Source organism: Tachysurus vachellii, chromosome 8, assembly GCF_030014155.1.
Source record: "Tachysurus vachellii isolate PV-2020 chromosome 8, HZAU_Pvac_v1, whole genome shotgun sequence".
Classification (NCBI taxonomy): Eukaryota; Metazoa; Chordata; class Actinopteri; order Siluriformes; family Bagridae; genus Tachysurus; species Tachysurus vachellii.
Window position 1 is genome coordinate 10,265,673 of NC_083467.1, and position 26,255 is coordinate 10,291,927.

The 26,255-nt window shown below is 39.1% G+C and overlaps 2 protein-coding genes across 4 annotated transcripts in view; both read left to right on the top strand.

Moving 5' to 3' along the window:
• The first annotated feature begins 703 nt into the window (after positions 1 to 703).
• On the top strand, positions 704 to 18,029 carry lats2 (large tumor suppressor kinase 2). Of its 2 annotated transcripts, none has more exons than XM_060876185.1 (8): positions 704 to 734; positions 4,244 to 5,070; positions 11,007 to 11,139; positions 11,254 to 12,797; positions 12,899 to 13,481; positions 13,600 to 13,782; positions 13,916 to 14,022; positions 14,773 to 18,029. In XM_060876185.1, the coding sequence occupies exons 2-8, from the start codon at positions 4,714 to 4,716 to the stop codon at positions 15,310 to 15,312; spliced, it is 3,447 nt and encodes a 1,148-aa protein (XP_060732168.1). In that variant the 5' UTR covers positions 704 to 734; positions 4,244 to 4,713; the 3' UTR covers positions 15,313 to 18,029. The 2 variants fall into 2 exon arrangements, with proteins under 2 accessions (XP_060732168.1, XP_060732167.1); XM_060876184.1 differs by lacking the exon at positions 704 to 734 and adding an exon at positions 741 to 904.
• A 949-nt stretch (positions 18,030 to 18,978) lies between these two features.
• Positions 18,979 to 26,255, top strand: part of xpo4 (exportin 4) — a 29,922-nt gene continuing 22,645 nt past the window's right edge. For both annotated transcript variants that reach the window (XM_060876186.1, XM_060876187.1), the window contains exons 1-2: positions 18,979 to 19,105; positions 23,490 to 23,595. In XM_060876186.1, coding sequence (XP_060732169.1) covers positions 19,040 to 19,105; positions 23,490 to 23,595 — 172 coding nt within the window. In that variant the 5' untranslated portion in view covers positions 18,979 to 19,039. The remainder of the gene's footprint in view (positions 19,106 to 23,489; positions 23,596 to 26,255) is intronic.

Genomic DNA, 26,255 nt, shown 5'->3' on the forward strand with positions numbered 1-26,255 from the left:
TTCGCTAATGATAAATTTGAATGTCCCTACATTAAGAATACATGAAAATACTTTCAGTTTGGTAATTTACAACTTTATTTGCCTGTAAAGCTCATGTTGCGTAAGGGGTCGGTTTAGCAAATGCAATAAAAAAAGCCTGTTTTAAATGTAGAGAGATAAGCAGTGGAAATCAGGGGAGATGAAACAGACTATTTAAGCACAGTATTGTTGAAATACCTGCACAAGTGAAACTGGATTTGTAATATTTTGGAGAACTTTATTATCTAGAATATACAGTATATAGAGTTGCAATATTAGAGCATGTGACAGGGTTTTCCCAGGCTGCCTTGTACTTAATGTGTGTCATTTAACTTACATTTACAGCATTTAGCAGACACCCTTATCCAGAGTGACTTACAATTTTATTTCAATTTATACAACTGAGCAGTTAAGGGTTAAGGGCCTTGCTCAGGGGCCCAGCAGTAGCAGCTTGGTAAACCTGGGATTTGAGCTCATGCCCTTCTGGTCGGTAGTCCAACACCTTAACCACTAGGCTACCACATCCCCCATGTTACATGATTAGGATAAACGACTGAAAACGTGATTAAGTGATGTAATTAAATTGTCCATTGAAATAATGTGATGATTGTGTAATAAGAGCTGTGTTGTAAATGGAGGAAGCCCCGCCCTGGAGTACAAGCAGTGCTGACGTTCATGGGTGCGTCACGTGACTCCTGTGGAATGTTAACAATGCAGTAAGTGTCCAACTTTGTACTGCATTTCTACTTGTGCTGTGAGTAACGAGAAAATGGAGGACAGGCTCGAGAAATATATATAAAGTGTGTTTTGTTCAACCTGACGAGGCAAGCTGTTGCTAAATGAAGTACATCTTGATAAGTGTAGGATTTAAAGTTTCTATTACATGGTAAGTGGCTGTAAGCTTGGTCCTTTTTTCCCCCAGGGGTCCGGAAAGGAGAATGCTGTGTGAATGTAATTATGTGAAGTGCTGCTTTTATGTCCTTGTGGTTCGGTGAAGTTTCGGTTCAGTTTGAAGCGCGAGACGGTCGTCTGGAATGCCGAGGTGGTCTCGCGCAGGGCGGCTGCGTTCCTCGCGCTCCGTTTAGGAAAAGGCTGCAGGAAAAAAGGCCTTGAGACTCCGACACGGTCTCAGATCAGCTCTAAAGAGCTACATCGCTCACAGGGATCAGTGCAGATGTGCAGCCTGAGAATGATCCAGCATTCATTACTTTCCTTTTTAACGCGTTACTCGGTAAATAGAGTTTAGCAGCAGCACAGAAAGTTCTGTGAGTCTGTTTATTGTCATTTGTTGTGTAGTGACATGATTTATTAAATCTGAATTGGGAGTCTTGAATTAATGGCTGTTTTTGCTATTATTATTAAGCAACAGAAAATGTACAACTATTACTAATAACAAATATAATAATAATAACATTATTATTATTATTATTATTATTATTATTATTATTATTATTATTATTATTAGTAGTAGTAGTAGTAGTATCATTATTATTCTTAATATCATCATCCATCATTATTATTATTATTAAGTTATGTGAGTCCGTTTCCTCTGTTTATTGTCATTTGTTGTATAATGACATGATTTATTAAATCTGAATTGGGAGTCTTGAATTAATGGCTAATGCACTAAAATATAATTATTATTGTCATTATTATTATCATCATTGATAATAATAATAATAACAATAATAACAATAATAACAATATTGTTATTATTGTTATTATTATTATTATTATTATTATCTTTATTATTATTTGTATTTTTAATTATTATTATCATTATCATCATTATTATTATTATTTATTATTATTATTAGTAGTAGTAGTAGTAGTTGAAGTAGTAGTATCATTATTATTATTATCATTATTATTATTATCATCATCATCATCATTAGTATTATTATTCTTATTATTATTGTGTATTCACAATATTTATTTATCACAAACAAATACCTGTAAAACAATACCTGTACTAGTATGATGTTCAACAGGTAAATATTCAACATGGACATACCCTGTAATATGGAACTTTAAATACTTTGATGCACTTGTAAAGTATTCACCTGAAGTGGCAAGTAACAGTCACATGTTGCATGTCATCTCCTCCAGCCCTTCCTCATGGTTCACCTTGCTGTAAACTTGCTGTAAACATGCAGCCTGCTGATGGAGCTTGTGATTTTAGTTTTATCTCCTTCTTCTTCATGTTGTTTGTGTATTAGTGTTGCTCCACTTGGTTTGGTTTTGCTTCTTGTATGAGTTTAGGATAACTACAGGATACTTCCTGAATCTTAAGGAACTTGACATGAGCACATGCTCTAGAGACAATGTATACCAAATAATTTTTTTATAACTGTTTATAAAAAGGAAAATGGGAGTCTCATAGATTCGATATCATAGATTTTATACCAATGTATCAGTGTAATGCAGGGATACCTGAGCCATTTGCTAATTTAACTGTTCACCTTTTTGGCATCCATGGATATTCATATCAATTAAATATTAAAAAAAAGTAAAATAACATACTGTAGTTGTGCTTTAAAATGTACTGCTTAAAGACACCTAAGTAGCTTGATAACAAAGGCTTCTTGGAAGCTAGCCATGTTATGAAGAATTTGGGAAAACACTTGTTAATTCTGGATTAAAAAAAATAAATGTAATAAAAGTGTACGGACATTGAAAGACACTTCAAAATAGAAATACATTTCTTAAAGCGGTTTACCTTTAGAATTTGCAAACCAGCTAACACTGTTATATCTGAGATTCAGTATACTATACTACATGCAATGTATTTTTCCTAGAATATCTTTAATAATGTTCCTTGACAGCACTTTGAAATGATAATTGTGGGTTTAACAAGTACATACATGTTGCATAATGATTTAAAGGTCTGGCTACAGCTTAATGCAAGACATCAAACAAATTTGATTTAAAAAAAAAAATCAGACTTGTGTGTCTGGTGTGTGTTAAAGCCCCTGCCTTGGAACTGTGGAAATGAAGATGCTAAGTTACTTGAAAAAAATTGTTAAAAGAAATGTCACAAATGTTACACATGCGTTAAACACTAGTCCAGTTTTATTTGATAAATACATGTCACGTTACTTTATACTCGCCCTTTGGTACCTTATATATACTCAGCTTTTGCTTAGGGTTTATGCATGGAAAACATTGTTCAGTAATCTTATAGAATTGAATGTACTGTATTCTTAAAGCTTTTTGTGCATGCAATCCATTCAATGTCGAATTTATTTGTAGTGTTACAAGGAGACTCACTGGTGCTGTAAATGATTCACTACACAGCCATGCTTTCAGTCTGTGATGAAAAGCACCAGAATTACATTATTCTGTTCTTACAGCTTTGTTCTTACAGTTGTTATTATTTTGTTCTTACAGTTGTTTACTTTATTCAGTAATAATTCAATATGTATTGATTTTCGGTTTATTTCTGGGTTTGTGATCTTGTAAAGCACAGTTGTTCAAGGGTTTACTTACAGGATGCTGGAAGCTTCACAGAAATTAAGAGAGTAATTGCATCGTGGAGCAAGTATATCATCAGTATTATATTTGCATCAAAAGCATGTTCGTGCTAAAAGTTCTGTTTCTTTTGGTTAACACAAGAGCAGAAATATTCTTTTCTCAATATGTAGCAATATTATTGATTTTAGGTACTGGAGTAATCAGGAGATAACAAAAAAGATTGAAAAAAAAAGCAATGGCCATGAAGGACGAGCTGTCTCTTTTAAAAATTCTGTCAACTAACTGATTTTGTAGGGTCAGACATGCTCATGGCATGAAGACACACATTGGAATGAAGCCTGTATCTTGAAACTGTCCCACATCTTATTTGTGAAGATTAACATGGTCAGCAGCGTTGTTTTTTACTGCTTTGCTGGTGATTTCCAGATGTGATTAGATGATGAACAACGATAATAGATTCTCTGTTTCTAACACGGAGCCCTTCTTGCGTCAGTAAGACACGTGCTTCTTCTTCGCATCCTGTCCTCTGCCTCAGGAGTGTATCAGCACTATGCTGGAATGTAGGCAATGCAGTTTGAAATAAACCAGTATCAAGGTGCTAATTTCTGATCAAGGTGCTAATTTCTGATAATTTCATAAGACTCTGGTATTTCACGACAAGTAGAGATGCAGAAGTCAAACTGTAAACTAAACCACAGTTGTAAGACATCTTTATTATTCATTATTTCACCTCATCCTATTGTCTCCACAGGTGAAGATGCAGATCAGGCTGGAGTGGAAGCAACACACATGCATAATTCCTTTTGTGTTAGGGGAGGTGGGGGATTGTGCCCCCTAAATGGACCATGCGGTCTAGTAAGACCTTGAAGATCTACTAAGTTTACACAAGAGTCCATCTGGGTGGGGGCATTAGCTGCCATTCATTGCTCAGCCTTGGGTGTGTGTGAGTGTGTGTGTGTCTGAATGTGTGAATGAGTGAGTGAGTGAGTGAGTGAGAGAGAGAGAGAGTGAGTGTGTGCGTGTGTGAGTGTGTGTGTGTGTGTGTGTGTGTGTGTATGTGTGTGTGTGTGTGTGTGTGAAGGTCTGTGAATATTTTTGTTATTTTTTCTCTGCTTCTGCAATTGACTTGGTATGTGTAAGTGAGTAAGCGAGTGAATTTGCCAGTGTTCAGGGGAGGCGGGTGTCTGTGAGTCTGTGCCATAGGCTAGGGTGGGTCTACCCATGCGGCCAAAAACTTTCCCTGCAGCCCCGTATGTGGGCAACACACGCCAACGGCTCCAGGAGATCAAGGAAGGACTGAAACAGCCAGCTAAGCTGGTGAGCCAGGCACTGCATGGAGGTAGTACACGAGGAGAAGGGAGCAGAGGGGGAGACTGCAAAGGTAAAGACCAGAGTGGACGACAGCAACAACTTCGTCAGCCTCAGAAATTTAACAACTACCAGAATGCCCTGCGAGAGATTCGCAAGTCCCTCATGCCTTTTGCCAATGAGTCTGGTCCAGCATCCAGCTCCTCACACCCAGGCGGAGATGTGAACAGGCAGATGCTGCAGGAACTTGTTAAAGCTGGATGTGATCAGGTAAGGTCTCTCTCTCTCTCTCTCTCTCTCTCTCTCTCTCTCTCTCTCTCTCTCTGTCTTTGTCTGTGTGTGTGTGTGTGTGTGTGTGTGTGTGTGTGTGTGTGTGTGTGTGTGTGTGTGTGTGTGTGTGTGCATGCCCGCCTGCCTGTGTTTTATAGTTTGTATCAGTCAAATAAAATAAAATGGTTTTCAAAACAACAAAAAGACAATTCTGACAGTTAAACACTCCTTATTGCTATTTCTTCCTATAAGCCAACAGGGTTTGGGATATCACATGTTTACAGAGCTTAAAATATGTGTACATATTTATAGATTAAAATAAAACTTAAAAATAATAAAAATAATAACAGCTTTTAGTATGTGTATAAACTAAAGCCTATACATATACATTTTTGTTTTAAGAAAAGTCAGTGCTTAGTCTTTTTTTTTTTTGGGTTGAATATTGAATTCAACTTTAATATTAATTTTATTTCTCATTTTTATGCTAATTTGGATCTGTTATCTGAAGTACACATTTCATTTAAACAGTTTGGATGGTTTAGTCATTTCACATTTCCACATTTATTGTGTTGATCACTGACTATTCTATGTGACGTAAAAAGTACACTACTTTCCATCCAGGAAAATAAAATAAAAAATCTGGTCAGTAATGTAGAGGAATAGAGTCTATATAAAAACTGTACAATGAATTTACAGCACAGATGTTCCCCATGTGTTACTCTGGGTTTATTCTAAATGAGCTCTGTTTTTCTGTATTGTAAAGGCGTAGTAACATAATCTCTGTACAGTAGTTGTCAGAATTCTCAGAAATTCTCAGAAAAAACAATGTCCAAAGGTTGTCAGTAAAGATTGCTGCTTCTGAATAAGGACAGTGACACAACACTGACCCACAGCAAGCAAATTAATCACTGACCATTTCCTTGACTTATCATCATCAAACATATTGTCTGTTAACATCTTATTCATTCCATATCTGGAAGATTGTTAACATTTTTGTTAACATTGATGTTAACATAATATCTGGAAAGCACAATCAGAACAAACAGAATTAACAAATGTAATAGTCTTTTGATGAATATATTGCCTGGTGTATCTATCATATGTCCGTTATCTTTATCTCAGTCTTGGAGTGGACATTAGTAGTAGTGGCACGTTAAAATGGCAGACACACTTCACAACCTGGTATTCCTCGTCTTTGGGAGTCCAGTGGAATATGCCAGCTACAGAAAAAAGAGGAGGTCAGGGACTGTGTCTGATAGGAAGAACAATCAATAACCGCTCCACACCAGAAGCAAAGAAATACATTGATATCTGAGTAATGCTTGAATTACTGTTTACATATATAAGTGTAGCCGTGCCTTATTGTGGTCCTTTCACTAGACCTGCCCTATTTATTGATGCAAGCGTAGTGCCTGTGCCTCTGCGCTGAAGTTTATATTCTGCTTTATGCCATATATCACACTATCTGAAACAGACCCTCAGCTACAGGCCTGAGAGCAGCTCTGTGATTGTTAGGCATGTGAGGAATGCTATGCTCAAGCCCATGCACAACACCACTGAGAAATCCACCACCGCACAGTGGAATTATGAGGCCTAGCCTGAGGGAGCCAGAGCTGCCTCTGTCACAGGCTTTAGGACATGGTGAAATGCAGACTGGAACTGTGGAACTGAATTTGTTTTTTTCTTGGTGTCGGGGAGCTGAAATGTGTTATTGGATGGGTTGTAGTCTGTATCAAGTTGTCTGGATATACTCATGACTCTTTGAGGTACCAGACACAACCTTGAGCTCATGCAAAAATGTTTCAGTTTTGAAAAGTCAGATTTAGGTCAGAGCTTATGTAAGTATGTCTACAGCAGGTTTAGAAATAAGTTTATAAACACTGTATGCGGTAGCCTTGCGGTTAAGGTGTTCGACTAATGATCGGAAAGGATGTGGTTTCAAATCCCTGGGCCACTCATCTGCCACTGCTGGGCCCCTGATCAAGGCCCTTAACCCTCAATTGCTCAGCTGTATAAATGAGAGAAATGTAAGTTGCTCTGTATAGAGGTGTGTGCACCAAATGCCATGAATGTAAATGTCATTTTGGGCTTGAATTGACCCCCAAACAATTTCTGGTTATTAAAATTCCTAAACGTATCCACATTCCGACAGAATGTAGGCTGGCAGTCATTTGCGATATGTTCATTATCTTATTTAGATCAGCTGTTTACATGGGTTTGTTTCTTACCCCTGGTGTTAGCAGCAGTATAGTTGGTAGAACACCAGTAGGACTGAACCATTGTGAACATGAGGAGGAAGTGAGTCTATTCAATAGCAGCTGGGTGGAACAGTTTTCCCAGTGGGTCTGACGTATTCGCCTGGGACAACACATATTCCCTGAATGTACAACATGTCACGTTTATACTCAAGTATACACAATCCTTGTTTTATTACTATAGTCTTTACTTTAATCAGTGAATGACAGTGTCCTGATTTTATAGACTAGACCATACATTTAAGTAAGCCTCATTACTTTTAGTGATCCTCATTATTATATAATGACTAATCCTTTGTTTATGCCTATGCCACTTTTTCTTCACATTCCAAGAATGTAATGGCTGCCCTTGCTGTCCTGGGTCCTCCAGCGAGCTACTTTTGCCTGATTCTTATCAAGGCTACACAAATTACGCAGCAACGCAGCAGCTGCTTATATAATCACCTTTAAAAAGGAAATGTTTTGTTGGGGGAAGAGGAGGGGGATGAAGGGAGGGGCTGTAGGACACTTTAAATCCCATCTTTATTTTGAGTGAACAGCATTTTTCTTTTTATGCTTGGAAGCATTAATTGTATTTAGAAGATTATTGGTGACATTATGGAACAGTTTTAACAAATCAGATAACTGTCAGATCAGAGAAAACACATGAAGTGACCAGGTGTGAAAAAAGGCCCTTTGTTTTGCCATCTAGTCAAAGATGCAGCAATATGTGACATATGTTAATGTTTGCCTTATATAGGTTTGCATGCTACAGCAGGATCTACTAGTGTATTTTAAATCCAATATTATGATGTACACTGCTGTTACATGAATGCAAATGTAACGTGAATATTCCCTATAAACACTAGTGGAAATTATCATTATTGTATCATATTGTCTTATGGTCAGAAAAAAACAGAGTTGAAATATCAACTGCTATCATCTGCGTTACTGTTATCTGTTTTCTTTGCTATATTTCTAGAAGGAAAATTGAGTCTTTACACAGAATAGTCAGGGATCAACATGAATGGACTGGAAATGTGATTACAACCAAACCACTCAAATTCTTTATGAAAGTTGTATTTACTTTATCAGTAGCATATCAGAAAATATTCAGTAATCTGAAGTTCACTTTCATATTGATGTGACTACAGCTTATGGTTATGCGAGCACCAATCACTGGATCCAGGTTGACTTGGGGGATTCTAGTGTAGTATCTCAGCCTGTTCTGATTTACAAAATGATACCACTGACCATACAGCGGTTGCTGATAATAACATAATGCATTTTTGTTGTGGTGAAGAATATCATTTTATATACCAGGGTACCATCAGATATCATTAAATCTCTGTGCTATAACCACAACGCATATTTATAAGAAAGTTCCCAGAATATGTTTTTTTTTGTTTGATTGTCCAGTAAATCTATAAATCACAGTGTATTATCTTTAGTCATTATGAGTTTCAGTAGAAGTTGTTGCTCTTTTTATTATTAATGTTCCAAAGATTCAAAGAGGATAAACACAGTAAAGAAGAAGTGAACTTATCTATATAATTCATTCACAAAATGGCTTTAGTTTTTCTTCTCTTTAGGACCGACGATGTCCGTCTTTCTTTGTGTCCCTCTCTAAGGTCCTCCATATGGCATTCATTTACACAGTCTATGAAGGAATGTGATTCAGAATTAGGTCAAAGTGAAAGCTTATAAGAAAAAACACTTTAGCACTGACAGCAGTAGTTATGTCACTCCAGTCATGGAAACAGTTTGTTTTTATAAATATTCCCACAAGTTAGAAGTTTGTTCTTCCCGGTCAGGAGTGTTAAGATGAACGATCAACTGTCTGTTGTTCTGCTGATATGTGGTGGTGATAAGTAGAACCAGGATGTAAATGGGAATGCAGATATTTTGAGCATAGCCCATATAGCCGAATACACACCGATTTTCCTATCACACAGAAATTTTGTGGAACAGTGACAACTGATTGGTAACCTCTGCATTTTCAAGCAACAATGAAATTTGAAATTACTGGCCACAGATCTAGAAGTGTACACACATATTTGTCAAGCAAATAAATCCACCAATCAGGATGACCAAATGACCAAAACAACATGACAGGGCTATTCCACATTTTGCACTTGCTACAAGAGATGAAGAGAACAAATGTCACAATTATTGCTGAATAAAAAAATTATTCTCCGAAAATATTTATTATTCTCTTTATAATTTCATTTGTGCTTGGTTGTACTTTGCACACCGTTACCCTGACAAGATAAGAAATCAATAATAAAACAAATGTGTTTATTGTGGGAATTATCAATTGTTGTGGAAAGTGAAACACCTGTATTATTCACTGTGTATAAAAGAATAGTTTGTACAGTGAAAAATGAAGCAACATTAATTCATAGATAGTAAGTATAGACTTCACTCATAGCTGGAATTTTTCCTTTTTGGTTTTGGAACATCCTGACCATCTGTCACCATGACAGTGGAGGTCAGGACTGGGTCAAAACCAAATGTAACCTCTCTAAAATCCACTGTGGTGTGTGTGTCTGTGTGCATGCATTCATGTGTGTGTGTGTGTGTGAGTGCGCTTCCATGCATCTCCGCATGTGTTTGTAAATTCATGTGTGCACACTTTCTTTGAGTAGCAACACTGGAATTTGGTGCATAACCCCTGCAGTTTTGAGAGCAATGAACATATCACGTTTTTCCTGTGTGTGTGTGTGTATGTGGGTGTGGGTGTGTGTGTGGGTGAGTGACCTGCACATGTGCAGACAGACAGACAGCGACACACACAAAGAAAATGTAAAGGTGTGGTAATGTTCCCACTCAGGGAATTTCTAGAGCTTTTCAAACTGTGTGCTTAATGTAGCAGTGCTTGTACTAAGCGGCCGTTCATTTCTACACCCGTTTCATGTGATCTTTTTTTCTCCCAATGCCAGCTATTACATAACCACTGGAACTCTAATACTGTTAAAGATTTTATATTTATTTAGCAACAGAGGAGAAACCCCTTACCTTGTGTATTTTTATTTCTGACCACCAGAGGAGGACAGAGGGTTTACTGTGCCCCATAGAGTGAGGTTTAGAGAGAATGTCTTCTGAATGAGGTCATATGCCATTCAGGGGGATTTCCTCATATAGGTGTGGGTTGCTGTGTACAGTTGTTTTTATTTTACTTAACTTGCAAATTATAACTTGGTACACTTGTCTGGAATGTATTTATCTGCACATAAGCTGGTCGTAAAATACATATGTTTGTTTATCATCATTTGAATCTAGACTTCCATGCCTCTAACAGAATTGAGTATAATTACATTGACTGTAGGTTAAACTGCTGTGTTGTCTGACATCTTAAAATGTTGTATAAGAAGCCAGCTTTTGTTTGTGTGTTGGCACAGGAAGATGCTGGTCCATGAACTTCACTGTGTGTGTGTGTGTGGGTGTGTGTGTGTGTGCACGCATAAGAAACAGAGAGGGAGATACCTTTTTTTTCAAAGTGTGTGGGAGCTATGGGAAATGTATGAATACCCGTAATTAAATAGACGCTCATACACATTCTTGGTGTTTGTGGATGTCCTATGTAAAAAATGTAAACGAAAGCAAACAATCAAACATCTTACTTTTAACATATGGGGCATTTTATGTGTTATTTTACAATGTATATGCATTATTTGTGCTTTTTTGTCCACTCTATAAAAGGAAATGGCAATACGTGCATTGAAGCAAACGGGGAGCCGTAACATCGAGGCAGCATTAGAGTACATCAGTAAGATGGGCTACCTAGACCCTCGCACTGAGCAGATTGTGCGTGTCATCAAACAGACTTCTCCAGGTTGGTGACAATACCTTTTTTTTTTCACTAAAATGAAAGAGTGCCTTGAAAAAATCTTGCATGTTCTATGTATACATTTACTCTGAACTAAATTAAACATTCTACCTTCTGAAGGCAAAGGTGGCATTGCAAATTCTGTAGATCACAGACCGTCGATGGAGACTTCCAGTGAAGGTGCTATGCCCCCTTATCATCAAATGGGACCACCGCTATATGAGGGAGCTGGCTATGGGTCGGAGGGAGAGATGGAACGTCCATATATGGGTGGACCACCCTTCATGAACTATATGATGCCACCTACAAACTCAGCACAGGGCCCTTCAATGGGGAACCCCATGGCTCGGCCTACCAGCATGGGTGCCTATCCTCCAGCCATGACTTCTCAGAATGCCCAAGGAACTTCAATGTACCCATCTGGTCCTGCTCAGCAGAAAGGATACACAGGGGGCATGGATCAGACTATGATGGGTTACAGTGTGTCAGGTCCACCCATGCAACTCCAGTCCCAAGCACCAGGGGGCCCTGGTCCTCTTTATGACTACAGACCACATATAATGGAGACCTCTGGCTATAGCGTTAAACGGAGTGCTTCTTTTCAGAACAAGATGCCGCCTATGGCACCGGACAACTATGTCAATATGCAAAGCAAAGGTGCCATAGGTCAAAATGGTGGTGGATACGCTCCTAACCTTTACCTGCCTCCTCACTCACACCCCCGTCAGGCCAGCCCAACTTCACACCAAGTCCACATGATGTCACGCTCTCCAGGAGGAGCAGCTGCCGTAGCTGCTATGGGTCCTGAATTCTCAGATATTCCCCAAGGTCTTCTTACCCCTTCTAGGGCCAGCCTCAACCTTGACCTATATGACCACCACTGGGCTGGTGCTCAAGGCCCCGAGGCAGCACCTTCAGCCAGGCAGCCACAGGGGCCCTTCAGAGGGGAAGTACGTGTCCCCAGCAGAACAAATTCTTTTAACAACCACCAAAAGGTAAATGTAAGACAAGCAATGCCCCCTGCAACTAGTGTACCGAGCAAACAGGATGCTGGAATGGGGCCACCCAACACCATCACTGCAGTGACCTCTCCACCAATCCAGCAGCCTGTGAAGAGCATGAGAGTCATGAGACCAGAGCCAAAGACTGCAGTTGGACCATGCCACCCAGGCTGGTTAGCAGCACAGGCACAAGATACTCCTGAGACACATGGGTATTTGCCAGATGAAAGTTTTACCTTGGAATCCCCGCAGGAGCCCCGATGTCCACCGCCACCCTACCCCAAAACACTTCTCATGTCTGGAACCACAGCTGTACAGGAAACTGCGCCCTTGGAAGCTGGAGGCATAGCTGGAGCTCCAGACCACAGTGCCCCAGGTAGGCCTGTCCCAAGCGCCCCAGCAGGAAAGCCAGAAGAGCGTGCCACCAAAGACAAAGCAAAGCCTGGAAAAGGAGAGAAGATTGTAAAGGATAAGAAGCAAATTCAGACTTCACCTGTACCAGTGAGGCGGAATGCCCGTGATGAAGAAAAAAGGGAGTCACGAATCAAGAGCTATTCTCCCTTTGCTTTTAAATTTTACATGGAGCAGCATGTAGAAAACGTTATGAAGACCTACCAACAGAAGCTAAATCGCAGACTGCAGCTGGAGCAAGAGATGTCTAAGGTAAGAATTTATATACTTGTTTAGCCATAAACCAGTAGTTTAGAACCAAATTTTATACTTCTGTCACAACCTCCGTTTGACCCCCAACCCCTCCCCCCCAGGCCGGTCTGTCAGAAGCAGAGCAGGAGCAGATGAGAAAGATGTTGAACCAGAAGGAGTCCAATTATAACCGACTGCGTCGTGCCAAGATGGAAAAATCTATGTTTGTGAAAATTAAAACACTTGGAATTGGGGCCTTCGGAGAGGTGTGTCTGACCCGTAAGGTGGACACAGGAGCCCTGTATGCCATGAAGACTCTCCGAAAGAAAGATGTCCTGAACCGTAACCAGGTGGCTCATGTTAAAGCAGAACGGGACATCCTGTCGGAGGCTGATAATGAATGGGTAGTCCGACTGTACTACTCATTTCAGGATCGGGACAGCCTTTATTTTGTTATGGACTACATTCCTGGGGGAGACATGATGAGCCTGTTAATTCGTATGGGGGTTTTCCCTGAACCATTAGCCAGGTTCTATGTGGCAGAACTGACACTTGCTATCGAGAGTGTGCATAAGATGGGTTTTATCCACAGAGACATCAAACCAGATAACATCCTCATTGACCTGGATGGACACATCAAGCTTACAGATTTTGGCTTGTGCACAGGGTTTCGCTGGACACATAACTCAAAGTATTATCAGAAAGGTGAGCAGATTTTAGACTTCTGTTATTTGTGATAGATTCCTACAGAGACATCTGTAGACTGTTGGACTGTTTACATTAATTATTTCATCTGATTTTTATTCACACATAACTTTCACAGGGAACCATATCCGGCAGGATAGTATGGAACCCAGTGACTTCTGGGATGATGTGTCTAACTGTCACTGTGGTGACCGGTTGATAACACTGGAACAACGGACAAACCGTCAACATCAGCGCTGTCTTGCACACTCACTAGTGGGCACTCCCAACTACATTGCCCCTGAAGTTCTGCTGCGGAAAGGTACAAATATAATATTAAACGACCACAAAACAATATAATAGGCATATATACAAATAGCATCTTAACTGTTGTTAAGAGCATTCTATTAGTATTTTTAATGTATGATCTGTTGTAATGTGGTATTTGTGTGCAGGATACACTCAGCTGTGTGACTGGTGGAGTGTGGGAGTGATTTTGTTTGAGATGCTAGTGGGCCAGCCTCCATTCCTTGCGCCAACCCCTACCGAAACACAGCTCAAGGTCAGGCAATGATTGCAGTATGATTTTTAATAAGATATGCCATTTGGTACTATAAGTGAGTTATAAACTGTGTTTTCAATATCAAAGTACAAATATCCTTGCAAACATCAGTTCCTCAAGGATTAGTGCGAAATTATTTTTCATAATTACCACAGATTTTCTGCAGATTTGGTCCAAGGCGTGTCAGGTGATGTCATAACACGTTCAGCCAAAGCCATCTTAGATTCATGTGCGTCAAACATGCGTACAGGCATCATAGAAAATATGTGAAGACACACAATAACATATGTGTCTTCACAGGTAGGAGATGTGCTTGTAATTTTGTCAATTTAAATCATTTTTCACCAAAAAAACCTACAGCAAAATATATATATAAACATATTTTTGCTGCAACAATCACCAAAAAAAACCTTGGAGGAATTGACATTGTCAATATGTTATTCAATTAAGAGACATTTAACTTTAATGATTAATTATTATTTTTGCCATTCTCAGTTTGTTCAAAAACATTTGTACTCAAACAAAAATAAGAAATGTCCAGAAAATCATTAATAAATTTAATTTTAGCCTCAGGAGAGCTGTAGTGCTACTTAATCGGGTCAGAAGATCCTACACAACAACAGCATATTCATTTGACTGGTTGTAATTGTGAATTTGGCTGACGAGGATTGATACCTCTTTCATAAGGTCTTCATTAAGCTCAGACTGTAGTGATTTACGTAACACGACATGGTCTCTTACCTTTCTCAGGTGATAAACTGGGAGAACACACTGCAGGTGCCTCCACAAATCAAGCTGAGCCCTGAGGCCATTGACATCATAGGACGTCTCTGTTGTTCAGCAGAGGAGCGTCTGGGAAGAAATGGTGCTGGTGAGATAAAAGCCCACCCTTTCTTTGCTCAGGTTGACTTCTCCAGCAACCTTCGCACTCAGCCTGCTCCGTACCGACCTAAGATTGCTCACCCAATGGACACTTCCAACTTTGATCCAGTAGAAGAAGAAGGGGGCCCAGGGGCATGGAGTGACAGCGGAGACAGCACTCGGGCTTGGGATACTCTCTGCTCGCCAAATAGCAAACACCCTGAACACGCCTTCTACGAGTTCACTTTCCGCAGGTTCTTTGATGATAACGGCTGTCCGTTCCGTTACCCTAAGCCCCTAGAAGAAATGCAAGGGCCCCCCAGCAGTAGTGGAGCTAGCAGCATGGGCCCTGAGGAGGAAGAGAATGAGGAAGAAGTGGAAAGGGGTGAGGAAGAGCAAGGAGAGGGGTGTGAGCCTGTATATGTGTGAGACATGGGTACTGAGATCACATGCTGCTTTGGCTTTTATTAAATAACACACAACAACAGACAACAGACAGTCCTGTGTGTTTAAGGTTGGCTTGAAGGGAATTAAGGAGGGATGGACATAAAAAGAGAGAAATAACGGCATAAGAAATGCATATTATTACTCTGATATTATAGTGCAGAATCTTTTACTTGTTCATGCATACGTTTGTCTAATGGAAACTGCAATCTGGGACCAAAAAGGGTGGACTGAGATTCAGTGTGATGCAGGATGCTGTTCCTCTGTCAGCGAAGATGACCTAGCAATTCTTAATTCCAGATGAGTAACTGTGTTCATGGTCACTGGACTCAACTCAACAGGGCTAAATCAGCAATGATGGTGTTATTTGGTAATTATGAACTGTTTCGTTTGACCACACAACTTAATCAAAATCCTTCTACCCTAATGATACATGGGCCCAAATACACTCAGATGTGTTGTTACTTCTGCAGGTATCTGTAGAGATACTCATAAGAGTCTATCATGACTGGTAGAGCAGTGACTCCTTTTAAACGTTGAAGGGTTTATACAAAAAAAATTGATGTTCGTTTGGAGACTGTTAGTCCCAGGAGAACATGTATGTATGTGAAGATAAGATATGGCTCAGGTTGTTTTCCTCTTTGTTAAGGAAACTTCTGTATCATTTACAGAACATTTTGGTTTGAGAGTGATTTCGCAATGCTTCCAATTGATTACCAAAACACAGCGCAACATTCAAGCTGATATCTATATATAATTTTTACAGACATTTTTATCTGCTACATGTATTGTTACACATATGTGTTTCATATTCTGAGTTTATCTGCTCCTCACAGCTTTCACAGTCATGACATTATCATACTAGCTGGTCCTCAATCACAGTCTGTGTTGTTTCAGTTCTTTAGGAGTAATAGTTATTTCATTTTCTAGCATTACTTTTGCAATTTGTTCCACACTGCTTCAATATTAGCACCTAGGAATATTCTCAATATCAATGCAAGTGTTTTTCATCAGTTATTCATCAGTTACATAAAGATTATGACAAAAATAAGTCCCCTGACTGTTAAGGCTCCTTATTGAGCCTTAACAGTCAGGGGACTTATTTTTGTCATCATCTTTATGTAAATTCCCTGGCAACATCTATACCCCCCCAAAAAATGTTTAAATTTGGCAATTATTATAATTATCGAAGCACACGCATACACTGTACAGTGTTAAACATGAAGCCTCTGACTAAAATATAAACAATATCTTATAACACAGTAGTGAAAAGTGTTAGAAGAACTATTAAACTAGAAAAAAATGTCAAAACAAATTAATTGTATGGGATAACTATGTGCAATAATGAATATATTATATAATGTTCTAATCACACAAACAGCTTTTAATTCAATACTGAAATACGCTATGTAAAGGTAAAGAGATTAGTTTTATTATTTTTTTTCCTATATAGATACCTGACCCAGTGCTGCTCTTTGTTATTGGTGTTACATTATCATCATACTTTCATTTATGCCTTTATTTTATTTTTATTTTTTTTTCTTTTTGTAAAAAGCATGCTGTTGGTTGACAGTGTCCTTGACATAAGATGTGATGAATTGTGTGCCTTCTAATGAATGTGTGGGTGTGTCCACCACATGCTGATCAGTATTTAAGAAGGAGATGGAAACATGCTTTTCCCCTTCACTCAGGCTGGTCCTAAATGTTTGGGAAAAGGGTGTTTAGAAGAGAGTGGAGATGTAGAAAATAAAGATTGGATTGAAAATTTGTTATTAACACGTTAAAGATGTAATAAGGCAATGTGGATTTGATTGCAATTTATATGCCTGTTTTTTTTAAGTAGGATGATGTGGAAGTAATTGTATTGAACTGAATTGTTGAGTCCATTTAATTAACATTTTTGTGAAGATAAGAATTTTGAAATAAGTAAGTGTACAAACCAACCATTATATTTGTGCTAATTGACAATCATTAATAAGCTGTTGTTCTAATACCATCACTTGGAACTCCTGATTAGAAGAACCTCTTTAAATCTACAATCCTTCATGGTGTCTCATAAGTAGCTCAATCACAAGTGATGTTTAATTGAACAATGAACATTTACAACAAAATGTATTGCATGAGTTAGTACTAACATCACACCATTTTATCCTAATGTGACTTACCAATAAATGTGGCAGATGTTCTGCTGATCCGTATTCATCACGATGGAACACTCAGTGAAAATTTCAGGAGACAGGCCTTATAGAATACTTTGAGTGTCGTGTGAGTGTGTTTTGTTTTAGATGGATGTTCTGCATTTCACTTTTGAAAGTGCTGACTGACAATCTTTGGATGAGAGTAACTGATATTGGACTTTTGTGTGCCTTTTTTGTATTTCAATGCTTGAGTCGAGTGGGACTTTTTAACTTCTGTTATCTTTCTTAATGTATTATGTAATACAGCTACTATTAAATATATAAATATATATAAATATATATTTATACAGATATACATATTTTTTGTATCTTTATTATTTTTCATTTTTTCTGAGCTAACTTCTGAACCTTTGTGTCTTCAGTATTACAGACAGTAAATATTTGGATTCATAGCTTTTTACTTACATGTATGAACCAAGAATTTGTTACATATGCTTTCACTGTTCTCACACGTGTAAATGTATATTCCTAAATTAAATTTAATAAATGAAACACGTTGTTGCATTATTTCTAAATGTGGGCTTATCAGTAAGGGTTTAAAACTATAAAATGGATTATTTATAAAATGAGCTAAAAATGCCTCTAAAATTATTTCTGGGAAGTAACCTGTTGTTAAAATGGCTCACGACCAGTCATTTTACTAGTCGTGAGCAAGTTTGCATGTTCTCTATATCTGCATGGGTTTCCTCCGAGTTCACCATTTTCCTCCCACCTCTTGTAAACATGGCTGTAAATTCGACTTGTGTGAAAGAGTGTCTGAATTCGCATATCCTTGATAACCTGTGATAAACTGGTGTCCATTCAAGTTCAACCGTACTCCACATACTGTGTTCCTGGGATAAACTCTGGATAATCTGTGACCCTAAACAACATAACTCAGTTACTGAAGATGAGTAATGAAGAATTTGTATGTATTAACAACAAACAATTGTTGTTGTTTTTTTTTTTTAAATGAAGTACTATTATATAGTGTATATAAGTATATGACGAGTGTGTATAAAAACACAAACACACACACACACACACACACACAGGTCACTTTATTAGGAACACCTACAGTTATACAATCATATTGCATCAGTGTAATGCATAAAAAATGCATCATACAAGATCCAGTTCAAGAGTTTCAGTTAATGTTCACAACAAACATCAGAATGAAGTAAAAGTTTGCTTTCTCTGGCATGCACATTGATATCAGATGGACTGCTTTGAGCTCTGCTCTGATTTCCTGGAGTTCTATATAGGTTATTATTAGATGTTCCTAATAAACTGGACAGTGAGTGTATATAGAGTGTATAACTTATTCGTTCCTTATTAGAAACGTCTCCATGGGCTACGTGGAAAACTGAACACTACAGTACTAACTAGTGTATTAGATACTTAGTATTAGTTCGGCTCTGGTTGTGTACTACATGCTATTCAGTGAGCTAGTATGCGGGTCTGGCTGTAGCCATTGGCCTGAGCGACAGCTCGATCCCACAATGCATTGCGTGGCGCGTCATTGAACAGAGACCATGATGGCGGCGCTCGGTGCACCAGAAGTGATTTCACAGCTGGAAAGCGCTGCCAAAGTTTTAATGGTGAGAAATAAGGCGCTGTTTTGCTCTGTGTGCTTTAATACGATTGAGTGCGAGTGTGATGTTGAATCGTAGAGATGCTGTGTGGCTCGGACAGGTTTAAGGAAGGCTTGGGTTAAAGACAGCGATGCGTGGCGCCGGTTTACTCTCCATACAGTAGGAAAAAAAGGACAAATAAACAATAAAAAACAAAGTAAAACAAAAAAACCGCAAGTCGTTTGACGTGTTTAGAGGAATCCTAACACAAACACGCGTCTCCAGATGCCGTGAATGTGGTAATTTCGTTACCATGGAGTCCGAATTGAACACAACCGACCTGTTTTTGTCGTTGGAAAGTGTTTGAGAAACAGTTTGTCTCGGCGGCTAACGGTCCGCTGTGTGGTGGTGAAAAGCTTCCTGCTTTAACCAGGTGGAACCTGTAAAGTACAAACTTATAGTCTGTAGTTATAGCGAATGTGTTTATTTGTTAAATAACCTGCTGCTATTGTTTGTTCGTTTGTTTGTTAGCCGGCTGCTAATCTAACGTTAGAAAGCTAGCCGGCTAAAAAGTTCATCATTCTGTAGCTAACGTTAACAAAACAAGTTCCAGGCGTCGCTAACATTATTCTTCTGTTCAATTAAAGCGTCTGTAAGTTAGATTTTCTGTGTGGCAGCCTGTCTGTCATACACGAGCATTTGCTCTATGTAAGAATGTTCTGTAGTAAAGTTTCCTGACTAACAGACCAGGTTTGTTCAGACCACTTTAGGCCCAGACATGTGTCTAGACATACTGTGATACTATAGCATTTGTTATTTTAATGTAGTGTTACTGTTGTGCTAAATATCCAGCCTATATGTTGACCAAATAATCAAAATCTGATAAATGTTGTGTATCTTGTATAACAGCAATTTAGTAAATACTAAAGGTTTTTGATCCTTGATAATGAACAATGTTTACTGCATTATAGATGTGTTATAGACGGTCTGTGCGATAAATTAGTTCCTGTTATCGCTTACTTTATAGCAGAGGTATTCAACTAAAATTTAAAGGGGTCCAGTAAGAGAAAATTTCTTGAAGCAAAGGTCCGGAAGATCATAATGTCTAACTAGTTAGTGTGATATATATTTACATAGCCTAGTAGTTGTATCAACATCTGCAAGCAATCAATACCTGACTGTCAAATCAAATAAATTCGGTACAATTCAAAAACTTTTTGACAATATTTATTGTCACGTAACATAGAACTAAACATATGTATGATTGTAGATATGTATAACGTTCTCTCATTAAATAAATAAAAGTAGGGCTACATTTCAAAATAAGAGAAAATAAATAAAATGTGAAAATTGTGTATGTTTAAATAAAGTGCTTAACTTTCCCTTTTATATCTCAGTGAGAGAACTGAGCTCTGGCTTGGCAGGATGTTAAACCTGGGCTTGAATGGAGTCAGGGCCATTCTCATACATGTGGAGGTGCTCAGTAGTGAGCCTGGAACAGTATTTAGTTTGGATTATGTACATTGTAGAGAAAGCTGCCTCGCAGTTGTATGTAGAGCCAAACATGGTCAGGATGTATAGGGCTACTTTCCTCAGACCTGGGAAAGCTGTCTCAGGGACACTGTCTTCAGATTTGAGTGGATATGTTCAAAACCTTTGTTTTGTCTTATAATGGCGTTTCACATTGCCGCTTTTAATAAGTGCCACGGTTTCTGAGACACACTGGTTTAGTGCTCCCAGTGGGAAGTGTGAACAGAAATGAGTCTGTCCATTCTGGATTAAATGCTCTATTTTCGCTGTCCACTTTTCTTCTTTTGGAGAGCACCATTTGTTCTTTATTCTCCCTTTCTCCGTCTCACTTGTCTGTTTCTCTCTGCTTCTCCCCCTCACACAACTGTTTCTCTCCCTTTCTCCGTCGTCTGTTTCTCTCCCTTTCTCTGTCTCACTCGTCTGTTTCTCTCCCTTGAGAAACTCTCGTCTGTTTCTCTCCCGCGGTCCGCCTGTTAGTGACCTATGCTTTATAGCTATAACGAGTCATCTCAAGACAAAAATCACCCAGCTCGTCATGTTACCCTGAAACTGGAAAGTGGTTCCTCTTGAAGATTTGACCTCGGTGGATACCTTTTGTAAAGCGTTTCAAAGCGCTGACACTCAAGACTCCTTTAAATATTCAAAACAAAGTCTTACTTACAGAAGGCAACAATTTAGCACCAGTTAGGCATTTTTTTTGTTAAATAATCAATTGCCCTTTTAATGTGTTATTAGGTCGTGATTATGCGAAGAGTAAAATATTTCCTCAGAACGAACTCATTAAAGGGAGTATAGACTGCTGTATGAACTGTGCTGTTAGAGGATTGAACATGATCTGAGATTTCAGCAGCACTGTAGTTTCAGCATGGTGGCATCCCTTAGCACCTTAACTCCTCTTTTGTGTGCCGGTGTGTCAGATCGCATGCTGACATATAGCAGCTTTGGGGTTGTAAACCGCTTGGGATGGTGTTTGTGCTGGATAAGTTTGTTTTAGGCTTGTGTCCTCAAATTTGGGGCTTTATAATATTAGTATGAGTGCCTGTGAGCTTTTTCTGGACAGTCCACCATAAGAAAAAAAAAGCACACTGTTTTCCCAAAGAAGATTGCAAAATCATTACACCGTCTCATTTGCCATATTATCTGGTGTTATTTCTACAGGTCATTTGTTCACAGACAAAGCTCCAGGCATGGGAAGACACAGCATTAAAACAAAAACAATGGCAGATTTGTTTGGGACTAAACTCATAGATATACTCTGATATTGTTCAACATTTTTCCACTTCTCTAACTTCACACTTTTGAGCTTAAGCAGTGTGGGTCTGACTTTACTTAGTAAAAGCCACTAATCAAGCAGAAACATGGAGGAGATGATGTTGCTGTGGCAGCGGGTTTGTTTGCTTGTTTAAAGTACAGAGTTTGTTTCAGAGCGTCACAATAAATCAAGACTTTTCTATATTATTTTTATTTATTTATTTATTTTTAAATTGTGTTTTCTGAAAAGTATCATGGAGTTAAATGTGGCAAATTTTTTTCAGTGTTTGGGATGTTCACTAATCAGTTACTTCTAGATGCTCATTCTATTCAAATGATGTTTTGGAAAAACAAACAGGGGAAAAAAGTGCTAGTTTAAATGTTTCAGGAAGAGGTAGGTCTTCGCCCGTCATTTGAAGATATAGGGGAAGTTTATTCCATCACCTCGATGCCAAAACAGAAAAGAGTCTTTCTGATACCCACCTCATACCCTGAGAGATGGTCCCACAGAGTTGCAGTAGTTGCAGTATTCGGGTCTTGAAATGACAAGTACCTGAGTAGCCTGTGTGGATAAAAATGGCAGAATCCTTCTGATGTTGTAGAGAAGAAATTTACATGAGCGTGCCACATTAGCAACATGTGAGGAAAAGGACAGTTTTTGGCCCTAAAGAGATGCGCATGTGCGGCAGGGCGCGAGACATTTTCTTTGTTAAATAATCAATTGCCCTTTTAATGTGTTATTAGGTCGCGATTATGCTAAGCGGGTGCGGCGGGGCGTGTGTGGCAGGGGTCACGTACTGCTAGATTGCTCAAACAGTGTATGTCAATGTGTATAGAGGTCAAAAGCAATTTAAGGTAGTGATGTTTGATTTGTGATTATATAAATTAGATTTGTACCAAATAAAGTGAATTTAATACATGGTTGTACGTTAGCTTCATTTGGCCACTTAGTTTGGGTTTCGGACAGCATTTAGCTAATCTTTCACAAGATGGTTGCTGTGTGTATCCTGCCTTCATTAAAAGTGTTCCAGTTAAAAAAAAATGCATGAATTTGCTAAACATTTTACAGATTACTACACATCTGGATGACTGGCTCTGATGTTTAATACTGTTTTTTTCTTCAGATGTAAGTAAGGTTCACAGGAAGTAGATGAATAATGCAGCCTTGTGTGGATATGTAGTCGTTCTGTGTGTAAACCTCTGGCCTTAGTGTGCAGGCAAAATAAGTGCTCTCTTCACTGGTCTCCTCTCAGTCTTTATGTTATAATTGGGAATTAAACATTTGATGAGGCAGTTTTTTGTTGTTTATTGGTTAGCATGTGTGATTCACGCCTCTGTGGTTGGGGGTTTGATTTTTGTCTCTGCCTAGTGTTTTGAATGTGCATGTTCTCTCGTGCTTTCCCCAGTCCAAAGACATGTAAGTTGATTGTAATCTCTAAATTGTCTGTTGGGTGTTTGTGTGACTGTACCTTTTGATTGATTGGCATGACCTTTAGGGTGTCTCCTCACTTTTTGCCCCAAATCCCCTGGGATAGACTCCAGGCTCCCTGTGATGCTGTGTAAAATAAGCAGTAGAGAAAATGGTTTGACGGCGTGCTCACGCATGTATGCACGTCTCTTGTGTTTTCAGGCACCACCGTCCATGGTCAGCACCGAGCAGAGGCAGCATGCAGAGCACATATTCCTCTCCTTTCGCAAGTCCAAATCACCTTTTGCTGTTTGTAAACACATTCTTGGTAAGTGGCATAAAGTTTGCAGCACTATATTCTGGATACACTAATGTGGATTAGTTAAAAAGCAGCTAAAGTTAATTTTATTGGAAGGAAAAAAAACCCCCACAGCAAATACATTTCCGAATGTTAGTAGACAAGTGCTGGAAGAATAATTTGCGACACATTTTGTAGCACCGTGTCCTCCTCTGAGGTGCAATTTACTCAATTGCTTTCAAGTAATTCACGTTTGTCAAGAATCCTGGGTTGTGTCCCAAATCACACACTACACTCTTAAGTAGGATTATTAAATATCAACGATACTGTTGTATGATATAATATTATCCAGGATAGTTTTAATTTGACATGTTTCTAAGTTTTACTGAAGAGTTTTGAGAATAATCATCTGACTCAGAAACAAAATGGAGAAAGATCTATAAAAAAAAAAAAATCCAAACATTAAAGGAGAGCAACAGCATTGAATGCCTTACTCTTACCCATTACAACAGAGATTTAAATGCGAGTACACAAACAGACCAAACCCAGAATTTAGCTACTAGCCATCAAATTGTTGACATGATGGGTGCAACTGAGAATACAAATTATAGGGCCTTTTTACACCTGGTCACTTCATGTGTTTTCTCTGATCCGACAGCTATCTGATTTTTTAAAACTGTTCCATTTACATTAGGCCACATAAATGCGTCTTGGCGAATCGGATATCAATCCGATCTTTCTACTCCCACCCAAAATGCAAATATATTTTACCTCATTTCCGGGGTAATTGAAATAGAACACGCTTTGGTGTATATACTTAAATATACTTTTATTTCTATATGTTTTACAAAGCTTTTGTTGGCCGCGTTCATCGCTCCAAAGAGCAATAAGTGTCTCGTGTCGTCCATGTTATTTGTTTCTGGCGCAATGCACGACTCGTGAGTCACTTGCGAGTGACGTACTTCTGTTTAGGAGAATAGCGCTGACGTATGTGGCTTGAACAACCACATTCATTTACACCTGTCCAGTTTCATCTGAAATGCGTCCCAGACCACCTCCTGAAGTGGTTTGAACCATCGGATTTATATCCGTCTCGAAAACGTTTTGGGCATTTAGACCTGGTCAACGCATGGACTGACCAGGTGTAAAAAACCCCATAGGTAAATCTGCGCATCTCACATCGCATACATCGCACTACAACTCACCAAATGCACTCGTTAAAACATGTTAGTGTGCTGGTTAAAACACAGAATAATAGACATTGTTTGAAACACCAAAATACACATTCATCACACACACCCTGATAGTCACACACTGGCCATGAAGAGTTTTCTGATTACGTCAGAAATGAAGAGGTGTGTGCACAGGCTCCCCGTGACCCTAGGTAGTTCGGTTAAGCGGTAGAAAATGAATGAATGAATGAATGAATGTATGTCTGTCCTAAGGTGTTCTATTACTTTCATATCAGAATCAGGTTTATTGGCCAAGTGTGCTTTTTGTACAATATGTAGCAGCAGTAGTGTGTGTAACATACACGGATGATGTGATGACAGACAGTTCTGATAATGCAGTAATTATAGATATAAAGCAGGGAATATAGTTATGGTGAGTTGTTAATCAGGGTGATTGCCTGGGGAAAGAAACTGTTCCTGTGTCTGGTAGTTTTAGTTAGCAAAGTTCTGTAGCGCCTGCCGGAAGGGAGGAGCTGAAAGAGGTTGGTTCAGGGTGCGAAGGGTCAGTGGTGATTTTTCCAGCCCAGTTTCTGGTTCTTGTGTTGTACAGGTTCTGGGGAGTGGGCAGAGGGGCACCAATTTTTTTTTTCTGCTGTTTTAACCATGCGTTGCAGTCTGTTCCTGTCCTGTTTTGTTGCTGCTCCAAACCAGATGGTGATGGATGTGCACAGGACAGATTCAATGACTGCAGTGTAGAAAAGCATCAACAGCTCCTGTGGCAGACCAAACTTGCTTAATTGGGGTAGAATGTACATCCTCTGCTGGGCCTTTTTGATGATAGAGTTTATGTTGCACTCCCATTTCAGGTCTTGGGAAATGCTAGTGCCCAGAAACTTGAAGGCATCCACAGATGACACCGGGCTGTTGGATATTGTGAGGGGGAGTAGTGTTGAGGGGTCTTTCCTAAAGTCCACTATCATCTCCACAGTTTTGAGGGTGTTTAGCTCTAGACTGTTCTGACTGCATCATAGCACCAGCCGCTTCACCTCTTGCCGGTATGCAGACTCCTCACCATCTTGGATGAGACGGATGAGCGTAGTATCATCTGCAAACAGATTGGTCACTTGAAGTGCAGTCATTAGTGTAGAGGGAGAATAGAAGTGGGGAGAGGACACATCCCTGAGGACCGCCGGTGCTGATTGTCCGAATGCTGGAGGTGACACCTCCCAGTCTCACCTGTTGTTTCCTGCCTTTCAGGAAGCTGGTGATCTACTGACAGATGGAAGGGGTTATAATGAGCCTTAGTAGTTTGGAGCAGAGAATTTCCGTAATTATTGTATTAAAAGCCGAACTGAAGTCGACAAAGAGAATCCAGGCGTATGTCCCTGGGCAGTCCAGGTGTTCCAGAATGTAGTGCAGTCCAGTGTTGACTGCGTCGTCCACTGATGTGTTTGCACGGTAGGCAACCTGTAGGGGATCCAGCATCTGTTTTGTTTCAGTCTTTAGGTGGGCCAGTCC